Here is a 25,432-nt window from a genome sequence, read left to right on the forward strand (position 1 = left end):
AGTATTGCACTATTGGGAATATTAATCTGTTAATTATCTCCAAAAGCTTAGACTGTGTAAATATCTTGTTTTCAAAGTTAGAATTTGCTATGAATTTTTATGCGTATTAAGCTATTTATTCCAAATTTATTTAATTAATTGTATTTAAATTCCCCAGCTACTGTTGTGGGATTTGAACTCTTGTCTCCAGATCATTAGTTCAAACCTCTGGATTACTATTATCCTGTATCTTGTAATAAGTCAGATATTCTGCTGTAAATGAATGTTCTAATGTGCTAATAGTTAGCATTTCAGGCTATCCCGTGGGACAATCTTAAGCTGCCCAACCCTGGAAAACCACTTGAAATGACAAGGAGAAAATAGGGTTCCTTTCCTGTGCTATTAAAGGTTGAATTGAGATTGGTTGACCAAAGTGCAGCATGGACTATGGATGGACAGGACCAACTTGATCTCCTGATAAAGGATGCACAAGGACTTACTTTGGGAAGGAGGAGAATTAAAAACAGTAATCACATTTGTGTTTTCTGTTTGCTCCAGCAGATCAGAGCCCCTGTAAGGAAGGTGATTTATCCTGTGCTGAAAATTCCTGTACTGACCCGTGCAATGGAAGTTCTAGTTGTGCAGCTCAAAACAGTAGAATTAACTGCAGTAAGTTAGACCAGTGCTGTTGGATCAAATTATTCCAAAAGATGCATAGATCACAGTGCAACACCACTCAACCAAAGTTTACTTACTTTTGACCACAAGTACAAATAAAGTTTGCAAAATGTGTCCATCACGCCAGTGCATCATACAATGTTGTAATAAAGCATTACAGAACCTGGTTTCATTTTAGAGACAGCATGACTTGGTATTATTTTTATCTTACAAATCTAGTCGGTATGTCTAATATTTAGTCTACAGCCATTTTGCCAAGATCAATAATTTAAAATGTGAGCATCTTGAAAGAAAATCCATTTAAATGTTCTTCCCTCTTCCAGGTAAATGTGAGCCCATAAATCTTGAGCTCTGTATGAATCAGCCGTACAACTCCACTATCTACCCTAATTACCTGGGCCATCGGAACCAGAAGGAGGCATCCATCAGCTGGGAATTTTCACTCTTTCCCACCCTCGTTCAGACTAATTGTTACAAGTACCTCATGTTCTTTGCATGCACCATTCTTGTACCAAAGTGTGACTATGAGACTAATCAACGGGTCCCACCTTGCAGGTAATGCAGAGTGTCTTCTCTATTCGACAAATACTTATTGGTTAGCATGACTAATGGAAAGCACTATTTCAGTCAAGAATTTTTGCAAAAAATACCTGTAATAATCCAGTAAGAGTAGGTTGCATAACAACTCTGGCAGACTTTGTACCTTTTCTGCTTTTGTAGGTTTCATTAGATCGTTTTCTCACAACCACAATCCAAGACTGCCATAGTGGTCATTAATGTTCTGTGCAAAATGTTGGGGTGAATAAAGCAACATAACAGATATGGATGCGCCAAGCAATTATTATATCAGCAAAATCAATTTGCTTGACACCAGAAGATTCCATAGTAATACATTTCTACATCCTTTTAATTGTCTTCATCTTCAATTCAGGCATATAGATACTTGGGATACTTACTCTAATTCTGCCCTCTTGAGCATCCCTGATTATAATCACTCAACCATTAGTGGCCGTGCTTTCTGTTGCTTAGGCCCTAAGCTCTGGAATTCCCTGCCTAAACCTCTCCGCCTCCCTACTTCTCTTTCCTCCTTCAAGACGCTCCTTAAAACCTATCTCTTTGACCAAGCACTGACCTAATTTCTCCTATGTGGCTCAGTGTCACATTTTTAAATTTGATAATACTCTTGTGAAGCACTTTGGGACATTTCATTACATTAAAGGTGCTATATAAATACAAGTTGTTGTTGTTGTAAGAGTGGTAAGGGATATGAAAAGGACTGTCATGACTAACAAAGTGGCAGAACAGACTTGATTAACAAAATGTCCTGTTCCTATTTTCCATTAAAACCGTATCTAGGTCAAGTTTTTGGGAGCCATTATATTCAACTAATAAGAGGAAAAAGCATGCAACCTCGTTTAGTGTTAAATAAGTCTCTCCTCCATTATTTTTTTTTATGGGAAAGTCATTCTTATTTTATAACATTTTAATTAATGTTCAATATTTTTGTGTTATTATTTTAATAAGATCCCTGTGTGAAGACGCCAAGGAACATTGTGAGACAGTACTGAGCATGGTTGGACTGCAGTGGCCAGAGGACACAGACTGCAGACAGTTCCCCAGGGAAACCTCTGACAACAAGACATGTCTGATGCCTGATGAGAATGTGGAAGGTTAGTACTGACCTTGTAGGCTTTAAGAATAACATTAAGTTGCAGCTATACTATAATTCTACTTTTAGTCTCACCTCTCAAGCTGTATATATTTTCTCGCCTGAAGAAGTGGGCTCTTGCTGGGGTAAAGTTCCAGCTGACCGCAGTACCTCCCCCAAGTGGCCATTCTTTATCTGTAAGTTTAAACAGTGAGGAGTACTTTTCATCTCCAGCACATGGGCAGTAACCTGGTTGAGCACATCACCGTTCCCCTTCCCCTCACCCTAGCCCATTAATTAACTCGTTTGAATTTTATTCCTTTGATTTCAAAGGCAATGAAAATCAGACAGGTTCTATAGTGGGCAGGCAAGCTGCTCCGCCAGAGTACCGCCCAAGTAATGAAGACGGAAATTGTGTGTCACCATCATGCACCCTTTCCAGTAGAGGTCATAAGGTGGGATAAAAAGCTGATTTTCCTCCGTCTAACCCAGGCATACCTATAGCTGCGCCCCAGGTGGGCTCAATCAATTCAGCATCAATTATGATGAAGCTTGGAACCCTGCACACTATATTTACTATAGCAATAAGAACAACTTGCATTCATAAAGTGCACAATGAAACTTCTGTTCATCTTGGACACTTGTCCTAAGCTTGGTAGTTGCCTCTTTTGAACAAACAATAACTTGCATTTGTATAACATATTAAAACATCCCAAGACACTTCACATAAGCGTAATCAGACAAAAATTGACACTGAGCCAAAGAAGGAGATATTGGGCCCAAGTTTCGGGCCGCGCCTAGAACGGCGCAGTCCCAACCTGGACACCCGTTTTTCGCGCCACAAAGTGCGCCTAAAAAAAACGTACAGATTCTCCGGCTCCCTGCTGGTCCTCTTGAGTCAGGCGCGGCGCAGCACGAGCAGTTCGGGGCAGAGCCTGGTGCTGAAAACAGTGCCGGGACCTCTGCACATGCGCGCTACAGTGGGTGCGCATGTGCAGTAGCTCCAGGCGCCCAAAACTGTGTGGGAGGGGCCCGAAGCACGCAGCCCCTAGCCCTGGCCGAATGGCCTCACTGGGGCTGTGTGCATAAGGCTGCCTCCCACGCCCAGCTCCTGCTTCCTCCCGACCCGACCCGACTCCCGCTTCCCGCCCCCGGACCGACCCCCCCCCCCCCCCACCCGACCTGACCTCCCTCTCCCGCCCTCCCTCCCTCCCCCCCGACCCGAACCGACCTCCCTCCCACCACCCCCCCGACCCGACCCGCGCTCCCGACGCCCCCCCCCGCACCCGGACCCGACCCGACCCAACACGACCCGCGATCACCCCCCCCCCCACCCGGACCGGACCCGACCCAACCCAACCCGACCCGCGCTTCCCCCCCCCCCCCACCTCCCACCCGACCTGACCTCCCTCTCCCTCCCTCCCTCTCCGACCCGAACCGAACCGACCTCCCTCCGCCCCACCGACCTGACCTGCGCTCCCGACCCCGACCCGCGCTCCCCCCGACCTGACCTGCGCTCCCGACCCGACCCAACGCCACCTACCTGTAAATCTGGTGCTGGGGACAGGCCCTGCCTGAAGTCTTGGGCCCGGCCGGGCCCGGCCCGTTAAGCCTCCGCCCCCCCGCTTCTCCTTCCCCCCCCTCTCCTTCCCCCCCCCCTCTCCTTCCCCCCCCTCTCCTTTTCTCCCCTTCTCCTTTCCCCCATTCTCCTTTCCCCCTTCTCCTTCCCCCCCTTCTCCTTTCCCCCCCTCCTGCTTTCCCCCCCATTCTCCTTTTCCCCCCCTTCTCCTTCTCTTTCCCCTTCTCCTCTCCCCCGCCCCCTTTCTCCTTCTCCTCTCCCTGCCCCCTTTCCCCTTCTCCTCTCCCCCCCTTTCCCCTTCTCCTCTCCCCCCTTTCCCCTTCTCCTCTCTCCCCTTTCCCTTCCCCTTTCCCCTTCCCCCCTTCCCCTTCCTCCTTCCCCCTTCCCCCCTTCCCTTCTCTCCCCCTTCCCCTTCTCCTCTCCCCCCTTTCCCCTTCTCCCTCTTCCCCTTTCCTTCCCCTTCCCCCTTCCCCTTCTCCTCCTCCTCCTTCCCCTTCCTCCTCCTTCCCCTTCTCCTCCCCCCCTTCCCCTCCCTTCTCCTTCCCCTTCCCCTTCTCCTCCCCTTCCCCCTTCCTCCTCCTCCCCCTTCCCCTTCTCCTCCCCCCTTCCCTTCCCCTTCTCCTCCTCCCTTCCCTTCCCCTTCTCCTCCTCCCCCCTTCCCCTTTCCCCTTCTCCTCCCTCCCCCTTCTCCCTCCTCCCCCCTTCCTCTTCTCCTCCTCCTCCTCCTCCTCCTCCCCTTCCCCTTCTCCCCCATTCCCCTTCTCCCTCCTCCCCTTCCCCTTCCCCTTCTCCTCACCCCTTCCCTTCCCCTTCTCCTCCCCCCTTCCCTCCCCTTCCTCCTCCCCCCTTCCCTTCCCCTTCTCCTCCCTCCTTCCCTTCCCCTTCTCCTCCCCCCTTTCCCTTCCCTTCCCTTTCCCCTTCTCCTCCCCCTTCCCTTCCCCCTTCCCTTTCCCTTCCCCATTCTCCCCCTTCCCTTCCCCTTCCCCTTCTCCCTCCCCCCCTTCCCCTTCTCCTCCCCCTTCCACTTCTCCTCCCCCCTTCCCTTCCCTTTCCCCCCCCTTCTCCTCCCCCCCCTTCCCTTCCCCTTCCCCTCCCCCCTTCCCCCCACTTCCCTTCCCTTCCCTTCCCCTTCCCCTTCTCCTCCCCCGTTCCCCTTCTCCTCCCCCGTTCCCCTTCCCTTCTCCTCCTCCCTTCCTTCCCTTCCCTTCCCTTCCCCTCCCCCTTCCCCTTCTCCTCACCCCTTCCCCTTCTCCCCCCTTCCCTTCCCCTCCCCTTCCCCTCCCCTTCCCCTTCTCCCCCCCTTCCCTTCCCCTCCCCTTCCCCTCCCCTTCCCCTTCTCCTCCCCCCTTCCCCTTCTCCTCCCCCCCTTCCCTTTCCCTTCCCCTCCCCCTTCCCCTCCCCCTTCCCCTTCCCTCCCTTCCCTCCTCCCTTCCCTTCCCCTTCCCCTCCCCTTCCCCTCCCCCCCTTCCCCTCCCCCCTTCCCCTCCCCTTCCCCTTCTCCTCCCCCTTCCCCTTCTCCTCCCCCTTCCCCTTCCCCTTACCCCTCTCCTCCCCCCCTTCCCCTCCCCATTCCCCTTCTCATCCCCCCATTCCCCTTCTCCTCCCCCCTTCCCCTTCCCCTTCCCCTTCCCCTTCAACTCCCCCCTTCCCCTTCTCCTCCCCCCTTCCCTTCCCATTCTCCTCCCCCCTTCCCTTCCCATTCCCCTCCCCCCCTTCCCTTCCACTTCCCCTTCTCCACCCCCCTTCCCCCTTCCCCTTCCCCTTCCCCCTTCCCCTCTCCTCCCCCCCTTCCCTTTCCCCTTCCCCCCTTCCCCCTTCCCCTTCCCCTCCCTTCCCATTCCCCTCCCCCTTCCCCTTCCCCCTTTCCCCTCCCACCCTTCTCTCCCCTCCCACCCTTCTCTCCCCTCCTCCCCCCTCCCCCCCCTCCCTCCCTTCTCTCCCCCTCCCCCTTCTCCCCTTCCCTCCCCCTTCCCTCTCTACCCCCCTTCCCCCCACTCCCCTCGCTATCAGAAACACAGACACTGACAGATAGAGAATGAGAGACACACACAGACAGACAGACAGAGAGATAGAGACTCTGACAGAGACACACTGGGGGGGGCATCCCAGCACGCTGTTTGAGGGCTCCCGGTGCTGCAGTCGGTAAGTAGAAAATGTTTTATTTATTGATTTAAAAAAAAATTATTTCTTATTAATTTTTTTTGATTGATTTATTGGTTGATTTATTGATGTTTTTATCATTTATTATTGATGATGGCTCTTTATTTGTAAAACTGAAGTGTTTAATGTTTGTAAACTTCCCTTTAAACCAGCCCCCCACATTCCCTACGCCTGATTTGTAACCTACGCCTGATTTTCTAAAGTGTAGACAAGGTTTTTTCGAGTGTACAAAAATCTTCACTTACTCCATTCTAAGTTAGTTTAGAGTAAGTTTTCACTGACGAAACTTTGAAAACAGGCGTAAGTGGCCGGACACGCCCCCTTTTGAAAAAAAAACTGACTAGAACTGGAGCAAACTAAATGCCGAGAATTTGAATTTCTAAGATATTCCGTTCTACACCAGTTGCTCCAAAAAATCAGGAGCAACTGAGGCCGAAACTTGGGCCCTTTAGGATGAATGACTAAAAGCTTCGTCAAAGAAATAGGTTTTAAGGAGGGTCTGAAAGGAGGACATGGAGAGCATATGGAGGTAATTCCTGATATTTGTGCCTAGATGGCTAATGGCACAGGTATCAATTGTGGGGTGAACAGAGTGGGGAATGCACAAGAGGCCACAGTTGGAGAAATGCAGAGTTCTTGGAGGGTTGTAGGACTTGAGGAGGTCACGAAGATAGGAAGGGGTGAAACCATTAAGGGATTTGAACAGGAGGATGAGAATTGTAAATTAGGGGGGATTGGGGAACCCATGTAGAACAGCGAGCGCAGGGAGCTTGGGTTAGCAGGACTTACATAAGAACATAAGAAATAGGAGCAGGAGTAGGCCATTTGACCCCTTGAGCCTGCTCCCCATTTAATAAGTTCATGGCTGATCTGATCATGGACTCAGCTCCACTTCCCTGCCGTTCCCCATAATCCTTTATTCCCTTACCACTCAAAAATCTGTCTATCTCCGCCTTAAATATATTCAATGACCCAGCCTCCACAACTCTCTGGGGCAGACAATTCATAGATTTACAACCCTCTGAGAGAAGAAATTCCTCCTCATCTCAATTTTAAATGGGCGGCCCCTTATTCTGAGACTATGTTCCCTGGTTTTAGTTTCCTTTATGAATGGAAATATCCTCTCTCTATCCCCCCTGTCGAGCCCCCTCATTATCTTATATGTTTCGATAAGATCACCTCTCATTCTTCTGAACTCCAATGAGTATAGGCCCAACATTCACAACCTATCTTCATAAGTCAACCCCCTCATCTCTGGAATCAACCAGTGAACCTTCTCTGAACACCCTCCAATGCAAGTACATCCTTCCTTAAATACGGAGACCAAAACTGCATGCAGTACTCTAGTTGTGGCATCACCAAAACCATGTACAGTTGTAGCAGGACTTCTCTGCTTTTATACTCCATCCCCCTTGCAATAAAGGCCAACATTCTATTTGCCTCCCTGATTACTTGCTGTACCGGCATACTAACTTTTTGTGCTTCATGCAAAAGGACCCCCAGGTCCCACTGTACTGCAGCACTTTGCAATTTTTCTCCATTTAAATTATAATTTGCTTTTCTATTTTTTCTGCCAAAGTGGATAACCTCACATTTTCCCACAATGTGCTCCATCTGCCAAATTTTTGCCCACTCACTTAGCCTGTCTATATCCCTTTGCAGATTTCTTGAGTCCTCCTCACAATTTGCTTTCCCACCCATTTTTGTATCATCAACAAACTTGACTACATTGCACTCAGTCCCTTCATCCAAGTCATTAATATAGATTGTGAATAGTTAAGGCCCCAGCACTGATCCCTGCGGTACCCCACTAGTTACTGTTTGCCAACCAGAAAATGATCTGTTTATGACTCTCTGTTTTCTGTTAGTTAACCAATCCTCTATCCATGCTAATTTATTACCTCCAATCCTGTGAACTTTTATCTTGTGCAGTAACTTTTTATGTGGCACCTTATCGAATGTTTTCTGGAAATCCAAATACACCACATCCACTGGTTCCCCCTTATCCAACCTGCTCATTATATCCTCAAAGAACTCCAGCAAATTTGTCAAACATGATTTCCCTTTCATAAAACCATGCTGACTTTGCTTGACTATATTATGCTTTTCCAAATGCCCTGTTACTGCTTCCTTAATAATGGACTCCAGCATTTTCCCAACTACAGATGTTAGGCTAACCGGTCCTGCCTTCTGTCTGTCTCCTTTTTTAAATAGGTGTCATGTCCTTACACCTTATAGAATCACAAGAGGCATGTACTGCAGGCAAGGTCACTACGTGACCTGAACCTTTATTCCCAGGACCAAGAAGTGCTGACCCTGCGTGGGATCTCCCTTTATATACCTGGATGACCAAGTGAGGAGTGTCTCCCACAAGTTCACCCCCTGTGGTCAAGGTGTGCATTTCTCAGGTGTATACAGTGTACAGTGTTGTTACACAAAGGTTACAGCTATGTGAAGGTTACAAACATGACATCACCTTCCCCCAACGTCTTTGAGTCAAAGATTGAGTCTTTTAGGCGGTCGACGCTCTCTCATGGAGCGCCGCAGTTGGGGCTCTGGTGGTTGGGCATTTACATGCGTCTCTGTCGCCTGAGGTGATTCCAGCCTGTCCGGGCTGGCCTCAGGGACTGTGCATGCTGGTGAATGTCCTTGTTGCTCGTTCACTGCCGGTGGTGTGGGCAGCATCTCATGATCTTCCTCAGGTTCCTGAGTGTCCATGCTGAACCTTTCCTTTACTTGGTCCAGATGTTTGCGGCATATCTGCCCATTGTTAAGTCTGACCACTATGACCCTATTCCCCTCTTTGCCAATTACAGTGCCCTCAAGCCACTTGGGTCCCAAAGCATGATTGAGAACGAATACAGGGTCATCGATTTCTATGCATCTCCCCACTGAGTTGCGATCATGGCACTCGATTTGGGACTGGCGCTTGCCCTCAACAATGTCTGACAGGGCAGGATGAATGAGGGACAGCCGCATTTTAAGCGTGCGATTCATGAGTAGTTCTGCGGGCGGGACTCCCGTGAGCGAATGCGGGCGGGACCTATAGGCCAGCAGAAGGCGCGATAGGCGGTACTGAAGGGAGGGTCCTTGAATCTGGAGCATGCCCTGTTTTATGATTTGGACCGCACGTTCTGCCTGGCCATTGGAAGCCGGCTTGAACGGTGCTGTCCTGACATGTTTGATACCATTACCCGACATAAACTCCTGGAATTCATAGCTAGTGAAACACGGGCCATTGTCACTAACCAGGATGTCCAGCAAGCCGTGGGTCGCAAAAACCTTACGCAGACTCTCCACAGTGGTGGATGTCGTGCACGAATTCAATATGATGTACTCGATCCATTTCGAGTATGCATCGACAACAATCAGGAATATTTTTCCCATGAACGGGCCCGCGTAGTCTACGTGAATACGTGACCATGGCCTGGTGGGCCAGGGCCATGGGCTGAGTGGGGCCTCCCTGGGGGCATTTCCCAGCTGAGCATACATCGTGCACCTGCGAACCCAGTGTTCCAGGTCTGCATCAATTCCCGGCAACCATACATGTGACCAGGCAATGGCCTTCATTAGCACGGTGCCTGAGTGCATGCTGTGGAGTTACCTGATGAATGCTTCCCTTCCTTTCTGTGGCATGACTACCCAGCTGCCCCATAGTAGGCAGTCGGCTTGGATGGAGAGCTCGTCCATCCGTCTGTGAAACGGTCTGACCTCCTCGGGGCATGCTCCGTGTGCGGGCGCCCAATCCCCAGTCAGGACACATTTCTTTATCAGGGATAGGAGGGGATCTCTGTTGGTCCAGATTTTGATCTGGCGGGCTGTGATGGGGGAGCCTGTGGTGTCGAAAGCCTCAACGGCCATGACCATCTCCGCGCTTTGCTCTGACGCCCCCTCAGTGGTGGCCAGTGGAAGCCTGCTGAGCGCATCAGCGCAATTTTCGGTGCCGGGCCGGTGCTGGATGGTGTAATCATACGCAGCCAGCGTGAGAGCCCATCGCTGTATGCGAGCTGACACATTGGCATTGACAGCCATGCTGTCAGACAACAGGGATGTTAACGGCTTATGGTCCGTTTCTAACTCGAACCTTCTGCCGAAAAGGTACTGGTGCATCTTTTTCACCCCGTAGACACATGCGAGTGCTTCCTTTTCAACAATCCCATATCCCCGTTCTGCCTGGGAGAGCGACCTGGAGGCATAAGCCACAGGTTGGAGTTGGCCCTCATCATTACTCTGCTGCAACATGCACCCAACCCCATAGGATGATGCGTCACACGTTAAAACCAGTTTCTTACAGGGGTTGCATAAGGTCAACAGCTTGTTAGAACAAAGCAGGTTCCGCGCCCAATTGAAAGCCCGTTCCTGACAGTCCCCCCAAAACCATTCGCAACCCTTATGCAGGACCACGTGTAGCGACTCCAACAATGTGCTTAAGTTCAGCAGAAAGTTCCCAAAGTAGTTCAAGAGTCCCAGGAATGACCGCAACTCCGATGTGATGCCGGGCCTGGGCGCACGACGATCGCCTCCGTTTTGGATTCGGTAGGCCGGATCCTATCTGCGGCAACCCGCCTGCCCAAAAACTCAACCTCTGGGGCCAAAAACACACACTTGGACTTCTTTAGTCGCAGGCCGACCTGGTCCAGTCGGCGTAGCACCTCCTCCAGGTTGTGGAGGTTTCCTCGGTGTCTCGACCCGTGATTAGGATGTCATCTTGGAATACGATTGTTCCAGGAATGGATTTAAGCAAGCTTTCCATGTTCCTCTGGAAGATAGCGGCCGCTGAGCGAATGCCAAACGGACACCTGTTGTAAACAAATAGCCCCTTGTGCGTAGTGATGGTGGTCAGAAGTTCCTGAGTCATGTAGGCTGAAGTGAGGTCCAACTTGGTGAACAGCTTGCCACCTGCCAGCGTGGCAAAAAGATCCTCCGCTCTCGAAAGCGGGTATTGGTCCTGTAGTGACACTTGGTTGATGGTGGCCTTGTAGTCGCCACAAATCCTGACCGAGCCATCCGCTTTAAGAACAGGAACGATGGGGCTTGCCCAGTCGCTGAATTCAATGGGCGAAATTATGCCCTCTCTTAGCAGCCTGTCCAACTCACTCTCAATTCTCTCACGCATCACATACGGCACGGCTCTGGCTTTGTGGTGCACTGGTCTGGCGTATCACTACTTTGGTGCCCTTAAAAGTCCCGACACCTGGTTGAAAAAGTGACTCGAATTTCTGTAGGACCTGTGAGCATGAACTTCGCTCCACAGATGAAATGGCGTGCACATCCCCCCATTTCCAGTTCATCTCGGCTAACCAGCTCCTCCCCAAGAGCACGGGACCATTCCCCGGGACAACCCAGAGTGGCAGCCGGTTCTCCGATCCATTGTGTGTGACCACCAAGTTTGCATTGCCTAGCACTGGGATGATCTCTCTGATGTATGTCCGTAACTGCGTGTCGATGCGTTCTAATTTGGGCCTGTTAGCTTTGAGTGGCCATAGTTTTTCAAATTGTTGGGCACTCATGAGTGACTGGCTGGCTCCTGTGTCCAGCTCCATGCGTACCAGGATGCCGTTTAATAGGACTTTCATCATCATAGGTGACGTTTTGGTATACGAACTGTGGATGTCTGGTGGGGTGGCTTGACCCATCCACCTCCACGGAGGTGTGTGGGGGGCCTGACCCATCCACCTCCATGGCACGAACCTGGTATTGCAGTACTTCCAGGAACGGTGCAGTGGCTCTAGGCCTTTTGGCTAAGAGCATTGGCGCAGAGTGATCCTTGATGTGTGCAAGGTGACCTCTGGCGTTTGTGATTTGACAAAGAATTGGAAAGATTGGCAACGAATAAAAAAAATTTAAAAAAAACTGTGGATGTCTGCCATATGAACCCTCTGGACTTCAGCGTCCATAGCTTTGCCCCAAGCATCAACCTGTCTTGCAGATCCCTTGTCTGGTTCCTCTGCCTCGTAAACTAACCTAGCTTATGGCCTTTCTGCACATTCTGGCCAAGTGTCCACTGAAGTTACAGTTTCTGCAGATAAATTGTTGAAACCTACAGGTTTTCGCAGCATGTCTGCCACCACACCTCCAGCATGAGCTGAGATTGTTGTGAACAAAAGAACTGTTACCAGGAATCCCTCTCTGATTGTCTCTTTGATTACTCCTGAGCACTCTGTTGGTGAGTGTCAATGGTCCCATCCCGGGACGCATTGTCCCTTGTGATGGCGTGAATTGCCGATCCCCCTTCCATTGTCTCTGTTGCTGGCCCACCCTAGAGTCTGTTGCTGCCTGGGCGGTGTCGAATTGCCCTTGCCTGCCTGCAGGATTCTGAGTCGCGTTTACAATGTTAACTCCCTGGTCCATCGCCACGTTGAAACCAGGGCTGCATGCGTAAATTATCTTGGTCTCCTCTTTCCCTGCCATGAAGGTCTGAGCTATCAACGCTGCCCTTTCCAAAGTCAAGTCCTTGGTCTCAATAAGCTTCCTGAAAATCCCGGCATGACCAATGCCCTCAATGAAGAAATCCCTTAACATCTCCCCCCTGCAGGCGTCTGTGAACTTACAGAGGCTGGCCAAACGCCGAAGGTCCGCAACGAAGTCCGATATGCTTTGTCCCTCCCGATGCCGGTGTGTATAGAACCAGTGCCGGCTATGTGTATTCTACTCGCCGGTTTGAGGTGCTCACCGATCAGAGTGCTGAGCTCTTCAAAGGACTTGTCTGCCAACTTCTCGGCTGCGAGCAGGTCTTTCATCAGCGCATACGTCTTGGATCCACAGCTGGTCAGTAGATGCGCTCTCCGCTTGTCAGCCGCTTCCTATCCCAGCCAGTCCTTCGTGACAAAGCTCTGCTGAAGCCTCTCAACGAAATCATCCCAGTCCTCACCAACACAGTACTGTTCCTCTGTGCTACCGGTGGCCATCCTCGTGGGTCGTTGATTCCCTGTTTCTCGTCGCCAAATGTAGTGTCCTTACACCTTATTATAGAATCACACGAGGCATGTACTGCAGTCAAGGTCACTATGTGACCTGAACCTTTATTCCCAGGACCAAGAAGTGCTGACCCTGCGTGGGACCTCCCTTTATATACCTGGATGACCAGGTGAGGAGTGTCTCCCACAAGTTCACCCCCTGTGGTCAAGGTGTGCATTTCTCAGGTGTATACAGTGTACAGTGTTGTTCCATAAAGGTTACAGTTATGTGAAGGTTACAAACATGATAATAGGGGTGTTACATTTGCGGTTTTCCAATCTGATGGGACCTCCCCAGAACCCAGGAAATTTTGGTAGATTACAACTTGGTGCGGGTTAGGATGCGGGAAGAAGAATTTGGATGAGCCGAAGTTCATGGAGGGTGGAGTATCTGAGGCCGGCCAGGAAAGTGTTGCAATAGTTGAATCTGGTGGTGACAAAAGCATGGATAAGCATTTCAGCAACAAATGGGCTGAGGCACGGGCAGAGGTGGGCAATGTTATGGTGGTGGAAGTAGGTGAACATTCAGCATCCACTTAAAAATTCTAAAGACAAATTCTTGGTCTTGGATTGGTTTTCAGAATGGCTTCAAATAACTTCAAGAAATCTGTCTGGTTACTTTTTGCAACAAGTGGTCATATTTATGTTTGAAGGGACTCTGACTTGAACTGAAAGCAACCCCAGTGGGTTTTATGTTAAGGTGACTTTGATTCAGTGTAGGCATCTGGAGGTCTAAAAACTATTCGGTGAATACATGCAATTAATTGATTTGGAGATTCTGCTGTGAATAAAATCATTAAGTGAGCCTCATACCTTGCAGCCTCAAAGAAACCTGGGGGTGATGTAGGACTCCATATTGTGAATTGATGTAAATAGCTCCTCACTGTTTATACGTATCCATTTAACTATAAATTCATAACAAGTATGAATTCCCAATAATTTAATTTAATATTAATGGAAGTGGTATTATAATGGGTAGAAATAATCTGCCTGCCTGTATCTAAAGTCTATCAGGTGTTTCAAATATAATATCCTCACCTAATGTAATAAAAGTGCATTTACAGAATGACTTAATATTCTGTTGACAGAGTGCTCCCCAAGTCATTTTACGTGCAACTCAGGAAGATGTGTCTTGGCATCAAAGAGGTGTGATGGACGACTAGACTGTGACGATTTTAGTGATGAGAAAGAATGTGGTAGGTGTTACTTAAATCCCTTCTGTGAAGGTCCTTTGTCACATTTCCCAGCAGGGTACAACAACAATTTTGCAGGGGCTCTACATGAAATATGATGGTTTTTTTTGTATAATAAAAATCTAGAAGGAATTGGGAGCTGAAGATGGGCATTCATCTCCGGAACCCAAGTTGAAATCCAGTCCAGACTGATGGGATTAATGTCTCCTCTGTCTTCCGTCTATAACTACATGAATTGAGTTTGGGTAATCTTAATCTTGTTTCTAGAGGGCATGGACCTGCAGCACAAAACTATCCCTAATTCAACACTTATTGTCAACCACAGAGGTCACAGGATGACTTGTGTGGGAAATGGAAAAACGTCACACTGCTGTCACCAGGTCTGTTCCTCTGAGATTGGAGTTGGGGTGAGCTGTTGGGGCAGTGTGGAGGGAGAATTACTTTACATCTGTCTCTGCTATATCTGATCTGGGAGTGCTTGATGCTGACACTGTGTGCATGAAATGGGACGCGTTCTATTCTGCAGCAATAACACCGCACAGGACAAACTTTTAAAAAAATCTATTCTCCACTTGACCTTTAAGAAGACTTTGAAAAGTTTATTGTAAATGGGGATGTTTCTCCAGAAGCAGATTTCAAATAGTTAATCTGTGTTACACTGGTGTCACTAAACTGATAATTTGTCAGGGTGCTGATGATAATGTAAGCACCAGAACAATCAACAAACAAGTAACTCCTAGTAACAATCAGTACACAAGGTTGTCTGCTTTCTACTGCAGGCAGTATAATTAAGAGTCTGACGCATGTAGCAAGTCAGTTTTAGAAACTAGTTAAATCAATCTGACACCACATTTTTTTGCATTGTCAGTCTCCACAATCCAGCACTTTCCAGCAAAAAGTATGATTTACATTTTTAACAAGATAACAATGACGGACAGGAAAAGACCTTCTGGTTCATCCAGCCTGTCCCACACAATTGTGATACCATTCAGCCTGAATTTGCGGTCGGAGGCTTCCCGTGGATAGATGCCTCTGAATCACAATAAAACTAAGAACTTACCTGATGGCCCTAGATCCATGGAAACTCGCGCTCCTGGGCCTCCACGCATATGACTGCTTAGAAGCCCTCGTATCCCAGGGCCACAGGCAGTTCACAAGCGCCCCTAGGATCACGAGGGCTGGCCCAACCAATCAGAAAGCGGATTCCCATTATGCTTATGGGGATTCCATTTACTTATGGATTCCCCATAAGCATAATGAGAATTACCCAAAAAGTACATGTACACAACACTGAAAAATTAAAAAAATCATTACATGTTTAAAATTAATTAAAATACAATGTAATTGAACATTTAAAACAAAATTTTTTTTTTTGAAAAATAAATGTAAACATTTTTCAAGTGGCCAAACATAACAAAAACTTATTTTATTAGTTTAATATTTATTTAAACCCTTACCCTAGAAAAAGAAGGCCTAATGCCTGCCTTTACCAGGCGCCAGAGTTTCATGGACATTCGCTGGGCAGTAGTTGGGCAAATAGCCCAACCCTGCGCCAGCAAATGCCCATTTCCCGGGTTTGAGGAAATTCTGTTTCTGCGCTAGTCAGTCCACGACTTCCCGTCCATTTAGCCGACTGGCAGAAAGTCGCACCTGTCAAGTGCAGAGTGTCATTTTTACTCCAATAAGTTTACATCACTACACTGACCTGGATTCATCAATTTTTTTAATGGCTTTCATCCTTCATTATGAAGGTAGGAGCAAGTTTAGAATAACTGAGCTTACACTGGCTTAAAACACTGGCCTAAAGATGCTTCCTTACCCAATTAAAAGACTGACCCAGCTAGATCAGAGTGTGACTTAATGAATCTTTGATTTGATGATGCACATTAAAAGGAAGACGAGGAATACTGTGCAAGTGATTTCCCTTGGGTGTTTTCGACGCACCCCCACGTTACAATAGTTCCAGATCTGGGAGTGATTACTGTACTGAACAGATGAATGAGTCTCAGACAAATACCTCGGTCTCAACCGGCAATGCTTTTATTAAAGCTACCTCAAAACAGCAAAACAAGTAAACACAGTGACGATGTAGTACAATCCAATGCCCTGGCATGTCTAAACCTATCGCGAAGTACCAACGTCTAAACCCTCAGCTCGGATCCACAGTGTACGCCCCTATGGTCCTTGCAGAAAAACCTCCCTGCTAAAACCCTTCTAAGGCTTGGTTGGGAGAACACCAACACCTTCTTACGCAGTGGCTGTGATCTTAAAGATGCGTGGGCAGGGATGATGCTCACCAATTTGTTGGCTTACTCACTGCTTCTCCTGGTGAAAACGTGTCTCTTCTGGTTTCTTCTCTCTGTCCCACACGGAGTGCTCAGCTCCCGTAGTGGTGAACATGTGAGAGCAAGAGAAAGAGAGATGTGGCCACACGTCCCCTTTTACATGCGAAGTCTGTTGCCTTTTCTGGCCCAATAAAGTTTTTTCCTTGTTTCGAGGCTTCCTGTTTTGAGTCCAATGATGGGTTTTCTCTTCCAACCGGACTGGGGCTTAATGGCTTTCTATTGTTCTGGTTTCCCGCCTCTCGCGGTTATCTCATCCAGGTAATGGCTTGATCACCGATCAGTTCATCGAATCTAACTCTGACGAGTTCACATTGCTTAACAATGGACCCTCCATTTGCCCATTACCTGTGGTAATCCTTATCCTGGCCATTGTCTTCCCAGACCACCCCTGCCCATCAGGTGTGGATTTCAAGTACACCATGGAAAAGTACCTGGGCCCCTCCCACAAACAGGCTTCCAGTTTGTTTCTGCAGTGAGAAAATATTAAAACGCAATGTCCAGAAAACGTCCAACAATTCTTGGGGACCCAATGATTACAACTGCAAGAGTGCACTCATCAGTGTTGCCCCTGAAGTCAGATAGCACCAGATGAGTAAGCTCATCTACAACGCTCAAATGGTTAATTACTTAAACTTAACGTGGCATATTCAGGATACGTGGTGAAGACCTGCAGAAATTAGTTATATCTCATTTGTGGCACTGACCATAACTCACTTCTGACAAAGTTGTTCATAAGTTATCAAGTCTATGTACTCATGGGATATAAAATTAATCCTTTTGCTCTTTTCCATATCCTTTAAAATCTCCATTTAAAAATAAACTGTTTTTGTTACAATATCTTTTCAGATAATGCTATCGGGGGAAGAACTGCAGATAAAATTTGCTTTAAAAGCTGTATGGCACAAGTACGTCATAAAAATGACTTAATGGAGAATTTCATATTTGAAAGTCATACGGTGGTAAGAAAGGAGGAGGATACTTTCAGGAAGTGCCAAGATTCAGGTCACTACCTGTTCTGGGAGTTACAAATTCTGGGAATTAATTACTATAGCTATGTAAAAGGGTAAATCCTCACTCTAATGGTTTATCAGCCAGTCTCACAATGAACTGACAGGTTGCAAACAGTGCTTAATTCATCCCAAGTTTGGATGAAAAATTCAAATTTGGTTGCCTTAACATATATGATAGAATTGATGATTATGATGAAAGTGGTGTCATGTATGATTTCCCATATTAATAAAATATTTTTGAAGGAGAAGATGATTCATTGTCATGCAATATTTGTGCTGACTAGTTCCATAAATCATTTATATTAAATTGATTATTCGAACGTTGTTGTGGATATTTTCCCGAGACACACTCATATCATCAAAGCGCAGCGAACATCAGAAAATATGGGGGGTTGGAGCGCACGCTGTCAAACAATTTACCTGATTTTCTTCCATTAGTAAACATCAGAGCTGGCTAATTTCCTGCCCACCCACAACCAGTGGGTTGTGGCTGAGCGCCTATTTAACGCCTGTTGCTTGCCAGCTATCATCTAAATAAGACCCGAACTTGAAAATAGTTCGTGCCTCCCGGCACCGGTTTTGGGCAGGCGGCGTGGCTGATTTCACAGCTGTTTTTGATGGAAGTGTAAAATCCACCTCCCCCCCCCCCCCCCACACATTATTTAAAAAATATATTACAATATATTGAAGATATACAAATCAGACACTGAATTGTCTATCTCAGCACTGTATAAAAATTAGTTTTATGTATTCTGATAGGCAGGCAGAGATTTACCCAACCCACTCACAATACATTGAACTGTCTGTCACATACACCAACTAAGGTAGCTATCATTTTTCAAATCTTTTTAATTTCACCGATATCCCACTTTCAATGAGTCTGTTAGTAACTCAGTTTAGTTAGGCTTTATGTAGCTAGAAATATCACCGTTTAACCGATTTTGTTCTATAAATATGCAAGAAGCAAGCTTCTAAAACCATTAGTGTAATCTAGTATTCTCATGGCATCTGGCCTTTTTATAGTAGATGCAATCTAACATGGTTACGACAGATTGCACCACTCAGCAGTCCATTTGACTTCACTACAACAGATTGAAGTATCAATTCAAAATGATGTCTTCCTCCATAGATTCATGTAGTGCTTGTAATTATTGCTACCTATAAATCAATGTTTAACTTTGGATAAAATGTAATTCTGCAGATAGCGATTTAAATAAAGTTTCAAAAATGCACAAAGGACCCTATCTTAAGCTTGGTAGTTGTATATTTTGAACAAAATATGAACAACTCGCATTTATATCGCGTCTTTAATATACTAAAACATCTCAAGGCACTTCACAGCAGCGTAATCAGACAAAAATTAATGCTGAGCCAAAGAAGGAGATATTAGGAGGGGGGGCTAAGATCTTGGTCAAATAGATGGGTTTTAAGGAAACAAATTAAAGGAAGAGAGTGAGGTGGATAGACAGAGGGAAATTGTAACTTGATGGTATTAGGCCAGTATATAGTGTGTGTGGTAATCTCTAATACCACGGTTGTATTGTTTCATGAATATAGTGCAGATCAAAAGGTGAGTTACTTTGAAAAATGTTTTATGCTAAATTATAATGCAGGAAGTGCAGTTATGGAAGAAACAATTCTTCAAGATCAGCTGTAAGGTGGAACATTTTCACCTTGGCCCTTGCAAACAATTTTATTTTTTAAAATGTGCTGTTTAAAATGTGCATGGACCTGCCTTGTAGTTATATCTGACACCTCAGACCTATTCTTAGTCTGCCTAATACCTGTATTTTGTATGTCTGTGCAAAGATGTTTCACAAAACTGTGGTGAAAATACAACTATCCCTATGTCTGATGGTTCTATCTAGTCAGTTGCCCAAAACTCAAAATCGAACCCAAAAATGCATTTTTGGCAGAAATAAAGTCAAATGCTGCCAGTCCTTCTCAAGGAATAAAAGTGAGGGCTTTAACATGCATTCATTTTCAGCATATTATTTCTCAAAACCTTAACATTGATCTGTTTTTCCAAGATATTACACAATAAAAACATAATAGAGAGAGATGAAAGAACTATAGGGCCCGAGTTTTCTTGGCGGTCTCCCTCTGTTTTCGGCGCTCTCCCCTCCGAGCGAATTTGGTGAGGCCCTCACGCTGGCAGGAGAGAAGACCACTGGGGAGTGCCCACTGGTGTACAACGCCAACATAAGTCCTCCCACCCGCTCCCTTCCCAGATTGATCCGGGCGGTACTCCGCTCCTGCAGCAGAAAAGTCCGTCGCGTGGAGGCAGGTCTTACCTGAACGGTAAGTATGAAGACCTGCAAGAAAAGGTTAGTGAACTGGTTTTCTTTATTTCTTTTGCAGCAATTTTGTTGGATAGGGTCCTTTGAAGGATTTGTAATAGTTTTTCTTTTATTTGCTGAACTTTTTTTTTCCTGTTCCCCTCTCCCTGGGCCCGACTCTATCGTCGGTGTTACTTTGCCAAGGATCGCATTTGTCACCCAGAATCCAACCTACTGCCTGCTGCCACCCAGAATCGGCGTGTAAGACCCATTTTTTCCACCGGTCATTTTTTTTTCCATTGTTTCACCAAAGTTCCGCCCAAAGTACCGTCAGGATCTTAGCGGTCCTTTCGACGGTACGTTTGACCAAACTCGGGCCCATAGATTAGTGACAATGGAGGACTGCAGCTATCCTAATATAGACTGGGATAGTAATAGTGTAAAGGGCAGAGAGGGGGAAGAATTTCTGAAGTGTGTTCAGGGGAGCTTTCTTGATCAGTATATTTCTGGCCCAATGAGGAAGGAGGCATTGCTGGATCTGGTCCTGGGGAATGAGGTAAGTCAAGTGGAGCAAGTGTCAGTAGGTGAACATTTAGGGAACAGTGATCATAGTATCATAAGATTTAGATTAGTTATGGAAAAGGACAGGGAGCAATTGAGAGTAAAAATACTTAATTGGAGGAAGACAAATTTCAGTGGAATGTGAACGGATCTGGCCCAGGTAAATTTGAATCAAAGATTGGCAGGCAAAATTGTAGTGGAACAATAGGCTGCCTTTAAAGAGGAAATAGTTTGGGTACAGTCGAGGTGCATTCCCACTAGGGGTAAAGGTAGGGAAATTAAAGAGATAGAGACTAAATGAAGCAAAAAAAGAGCACGCATGGCAGATGTCAGGTCGAGAATACATCTGAAAATCAGGCTAAATGTAGAAAGTTCAGAGGAGAAGTGAAAAAGAAAATACGAGGGGCAAAAAAAGAGTATGAGAATAGATTGGAAGCCAACATAAAAGGTAATCCAAAAGTCTTCTATAGGCATATAAATGGTAAACGGGTAGTACGAGGAGGAGTGGGGCTGATTAGGAACCAAAAAAGAGACTGACACATGGAGGCAGAGGGAATGGCTGAGGTACTAAATGAATACTTTGCATCTGTCTTCACCAAGGAAGAAGATGCTACCATAGACATAGTAAAGAAGGAGGTAGAGGAGATATTGGATGGGATAAGATTTGATTAAGACGAGGTACTAGAAAGGCTGGCTGTACTTAAAGTAAATAAGTCACCAGGACCGGATGAGATGCATCCTGGGACACTGAGAGACGTGAAGGAAGAAATCGCGGAGGTACTGGCCATAATATTCCAATCCTCCTTAGAAACGGGGGTGGTGCCAGAGGACTGGAGCATTGTAAATGTTACACCCTTGTTCAAAAAAGGTAAAGATAAACCCAGCAACTATAGGCCGTCAGTTTAACCTCGATAGTGGGGAAGCTTTAAGAAAATAATCAGGGACAAAATGAACAGTCACTTGGACAAGTGTGGATTAATTAAGGAAACCCAGCACAGATTTATTAAAGGCAAATCGTGATTAACCAACTTGATCGCATTTTTTGATGAGGTAACAGATAGGGTTGATGAGAGAAATGCAGTTGAGGTGGTGTACATGGATTTCCAAAAGGTGTTCGACAAAGTGCCACATAATAGGCTAGCCAGCAAAGTTGAAGCCCATGGAATAAAAGGGACAGTGGCAGCATGGATACAATTTTTTTTAAATGACAGGAAGCAGAGAGTAGTGGTGAACGGTTGTTTTTCAGACTGGAGGAAGGTATACAATGGTGTTCCTTGGGGGTCAGTTCTAGGACCACTGATTTTTTTGATATATATTAATGACTTGGATATGGGTGTATAGGGCACAATTTCAAAATTTGCCGATGACACAAAACTTGGAAGTATAGTGAGCAATGAGGAGTATAGTGATTGACTTTAAGAGGACACAGGCAGGCTGGTGGAATGAGCAGACACGTGGCAGATGAAATTTAACACAAAAAAGTGCAAAGTGATACATTTTGGTAGAAAGAATGAGGATAGGAAATAAAAACTAAAGAGTACAATCCTAAAGGGGGTACATGAGCAGAGAGACCGAGGGGTATATGGGCACAAATTGTTGAAGGTGGCAGGACAGGTTGAGAAAGCAGTTAAAAAAGCTTTCAGGATTCTGTACCTTCATGAATAGAGATAGAGGGGCCGACTTTCATCGATGTCCCGCTGCATCCGCCCAGGTTCCGCCGGAAATGGCCGTTTTCTGGGAAATTCCTCTGGAGCTGCTCGTCTCCCGTCAAGGATCCACCCGACGGAAGATTGGTGGGGAAGGGTTCCGCCCACATCGCAGCGTCCCGCCCATCCATACCGGAAGTCAGATAATTGTCCATTTGATCACTTTTGCTGCACTCCCACTGACCTGCCGTCCACCAGAAGGACCGCTCTGGAAAAGCAGGTCTGAGCTGGGTGGCAGTGGGCCAGCAATCGCACATTGGGCAGGAGGCAACACTATTTTGGCATCAATCGGGAGGACGGGTAGTAGGGAGGGCGGGAGCAGTGTGAGCGGCGTCAATTGGGAGGGAGAGAGACAGCAGTGTGAGCGGGCAGCAATTGCACATCGGTTGGAAGGGAGGGAGAGATGGAGTGCATTGGGGCAGCTCTGGCACATCAGCTGGGAGGGAATGCTGGTGGCTATCACATCACGGCAGCCAGTTAGATTCTGCACCATATCAGTGGGACTGCTGGAAAGAAGTTAGGTCAATGTTGCATTACTTTCTTGCTGATAGTGATGTTTAAATTGGATGTGATAAAACTGACTGAAATGTGTGTAAGCTAATGGAGGCTTTTTTGTTGCACCTTGTTGAAAGTCCTTCATTGAAAAGGCCAATGGTGAGGGGAAAATTATTATGAGTGACTGACAAGTGTTCAACATCTCACATGTTGTACATCCAAGCTGATTCATTAATTGTCTCGCACAATGTACTGCAATGTAACTGATGACCATGTCATTTCAGGGGTGGCACTCCTCCATCTTTGGCCTCGCAAAAAGAGGGTTGAAATGCAAGCCTTAAGGTCTGCCCTGCAACTTGGTAAATTAGAGTAATTGAATGACAGCCTTCCTGCATTCATTGGCATCTTGCAATGGCCTGATGACAGGACCCATTATACACTGCTCATGATCTACAGGGCTGTAGTAATACCCACCCTTCTGTATGGCTCAGAGACATGGACCCTGTACAGTAGACACCGCAAGTCGCTGGAGAAATACCACCAACGATGTCTCCGCAAGATCCTACAAATCTCCTGGGAGGACAGACACACCAAAATTACCATACTCGACCAGGTCAACATCCCCGGCATTGAAGCACTGACCATACTTGATCAGCTCCACTGGGCAGGCCACATTGTCCGCATGCCAGACACAAGACTCCCAAAGCAAGCGCTCTACTCGGAACTGCTACACGGCAAATGAGCCAAAGGTGGGCAGAGGAAATGTTACAAGGACACCCTCAAAGCCTCCCTGATAAAGTGCAACATCCCCACTGACACCTGGGAGTCCCTGGCCAAAGACCGCCCTAAGTGGAGGTAGTGCATCTGGGAGGGCGCTGAGCATCTTGAGTCTCATCGCTGAGAGCATGCAGAAATCAAGCGCAGGCAGCGGAAAGAGCGTGCGGCAAACCTGTCCCACCCACCCCTTCCCTCAACAACTGTCTGTCCCACCTGTGACAGGGACTGTGGTTCTCATATTGGATTGTTCAGCCACCTAAGAATTCATTTTAAGATTGGAAGCAAGGAAGCAATACCCACCGCTCTACCCGGCACCACCACCTCTCTTCCCCCCCGCTTGCAGCTATGCCCAATTTCCTCTTCCTCCCCACGCCTGCACGATGGAGTGGCCCTCCCCTGCCCTTCACTGCCTCTGGTTCAGGAGGTTGTGCAGGAGGGCAGCGTAATGTGTGTAGACATGTGCGTCTCAGTGAGAATGTAGGGCACGGGACTGAAGGCGCCGGGATCTCCTGCTCTTCTGCATCTGTCTACCTTGAGGGTGTGGGGTGGGGGGCTTGCACCACGCATGCAGAAGCCATCTGCTGCCTTATGGCCTCGATGTGATGTGCGCTCCAACACTGTGAGGAGGCACTCCATCCTTTGATCGTGTTGCTGGGTGAAAGTAGCGATGCTGGCAGCTATCCCAGCCATGGTCTGCTGCATCTACCGACCTACCTCCACGCTAGTGATTGAGTTGGACCACCTGGCTCAATAGAGCGAACCATCCTGCATCCGCAGGTGGTTGCTTGATGCTGCTGGGTGTTGCGGCCTTGCTTCCCTTTGCGCCACGGACTCTGCGTTTGCTTGAGCTTGCTTGAGTGGAGTCTGTTGGAAACCCCAGGAAATCTGAGCCCGACACCGAGGTTCTGCAGACACTTGGCTGACTTGGCAGGGATCCTCCAGGTGAAGGGGTACAAATATGGGCCCTTCTTCTTCCTGGCCTTGGGTGGCAGAGATGGGAGCGGTGGACATGGGTGACGTGGGCTGAGGGTGCAGGAAGGATCTGCTGTCCTCGGGTGTGGAGAACGTCAGAGTGGGAGATGCTGGGGTGTGAAGGCTTCTCTGAAGGCCAGAAGTCGATAGTCTCTCCAGATCTGTGGTGTCCGAGTCAGCATCTGCAAGTAGAGAACAAAATTTGTCTGTAGTTGGGGGGGGGGGGGGGAGGCGAAGGGCGGGCTGGTGGTGGTGAAAGTGAGTTGTGAGCCATTCCATCTCACATTATGCCAGCAAGGAGTCCCATCCCTACATGTCCACACCAATAATGGGCGACAAAATCTGCGTTCAACCGCGAGTGCATTAACATTGCATGTACTTTCATGCCATGACCGTCACTGACACCAGACAAGAGTGTAGCCTTACCCTGTGGTAGCACTGGATCTGCAGAAATATTTGTGGTTGGATTGCGGCGATGTCCCGCCAATGCATGCTTCTCCAGCCTAGTCAATTCCACCACATCTTATGAGACCCCGCCGGTCGCTCTCAGGCTTGCCTGTTTGGCTCCTTGTTTTCTCTGCACAAAGAAATATTGCGGCCTTTACCCCTTTGCCTATACCCCCCACACACACTCCCACACACCACCTTTTTGGCCTTGGACAGACGGGGCCTGTTATGTATGTATGTAGACCGTACCCAAATTTAAGACTTGCCACCAGGGGGCACATCTGTGGGAGACCTAAGGGTCACCTGTGCACCCTGGAGCAAGCAGATATAAAAGGTGACTCACCATGCTATTTCCTCACTCTAGAGTCTGAAATAAAGAGACCCAGCTCACAAGAGTTTGAGCTTGTGATATAGTCCTGTGGATTTATTCTGAACATAACAAATTGGCGACGAGTAACTGACAAACTTTCACGCGGTAATGGCTGCCATTGATATTCTTGAGAGATTTGTTGAGGGTGATGATTGGGAAGCCTTCGTTGAGCGCCTCGACCAGTACTTCGTGGCCAACGAATTGGACAAGGCTGAGACGGAGGCCATGCGCAGGGCGATTCTTCTCACCGCATGTGGGTCATCGGTATATGGCCTCC

General features: G+C 47.5%; 1 protein-coding gene across 1 annotated transcript in view; it reads left to right on the top strand.

Moving 5' to 3' along the window:
* corin (corin, serine peptidase) overlaps window positions 1–25,432 on the top strand; it is a 398,949-nt gene that overhangs the window by 329,258 nt on the left and 44,259 nt on the right. The window contains exons 10-13 of the mRNA XM_070870145.1: window positions 541–648; window positions 981–1,212; window positions 2,182–2,327; window positions 14,089–14,196. Of these exons, the coding sequence (XP_070726246.1) occupies window positions 541–648; window positions 981–1,212; window positions 2,182–2,327; window positions 14,089–14,196 (594 nt within the window). The remainder of the gene's footprint in view (window positions 1–540; window positions 649–980; window positions 1,213–2,181; window positions 2,328–14,088; window positions 14,197–25,432) is intronic.

The sequence above is a fragment of the Pristiophorus japonicus genome, chromosome 2 (assembly GCF_044704955.1).
Source record: "Pristiophorus japonicus isolate sPriJap1 chromosome 2, sPriJap1.hap1, whole genome shotgun sequence".
Taxonomy (NCBI): Eukaryota; Metazoa; Chordata; class Chondrichthyes; family Pristiophoridae; genus Pristiophorus; species Pristiophorus japonicus.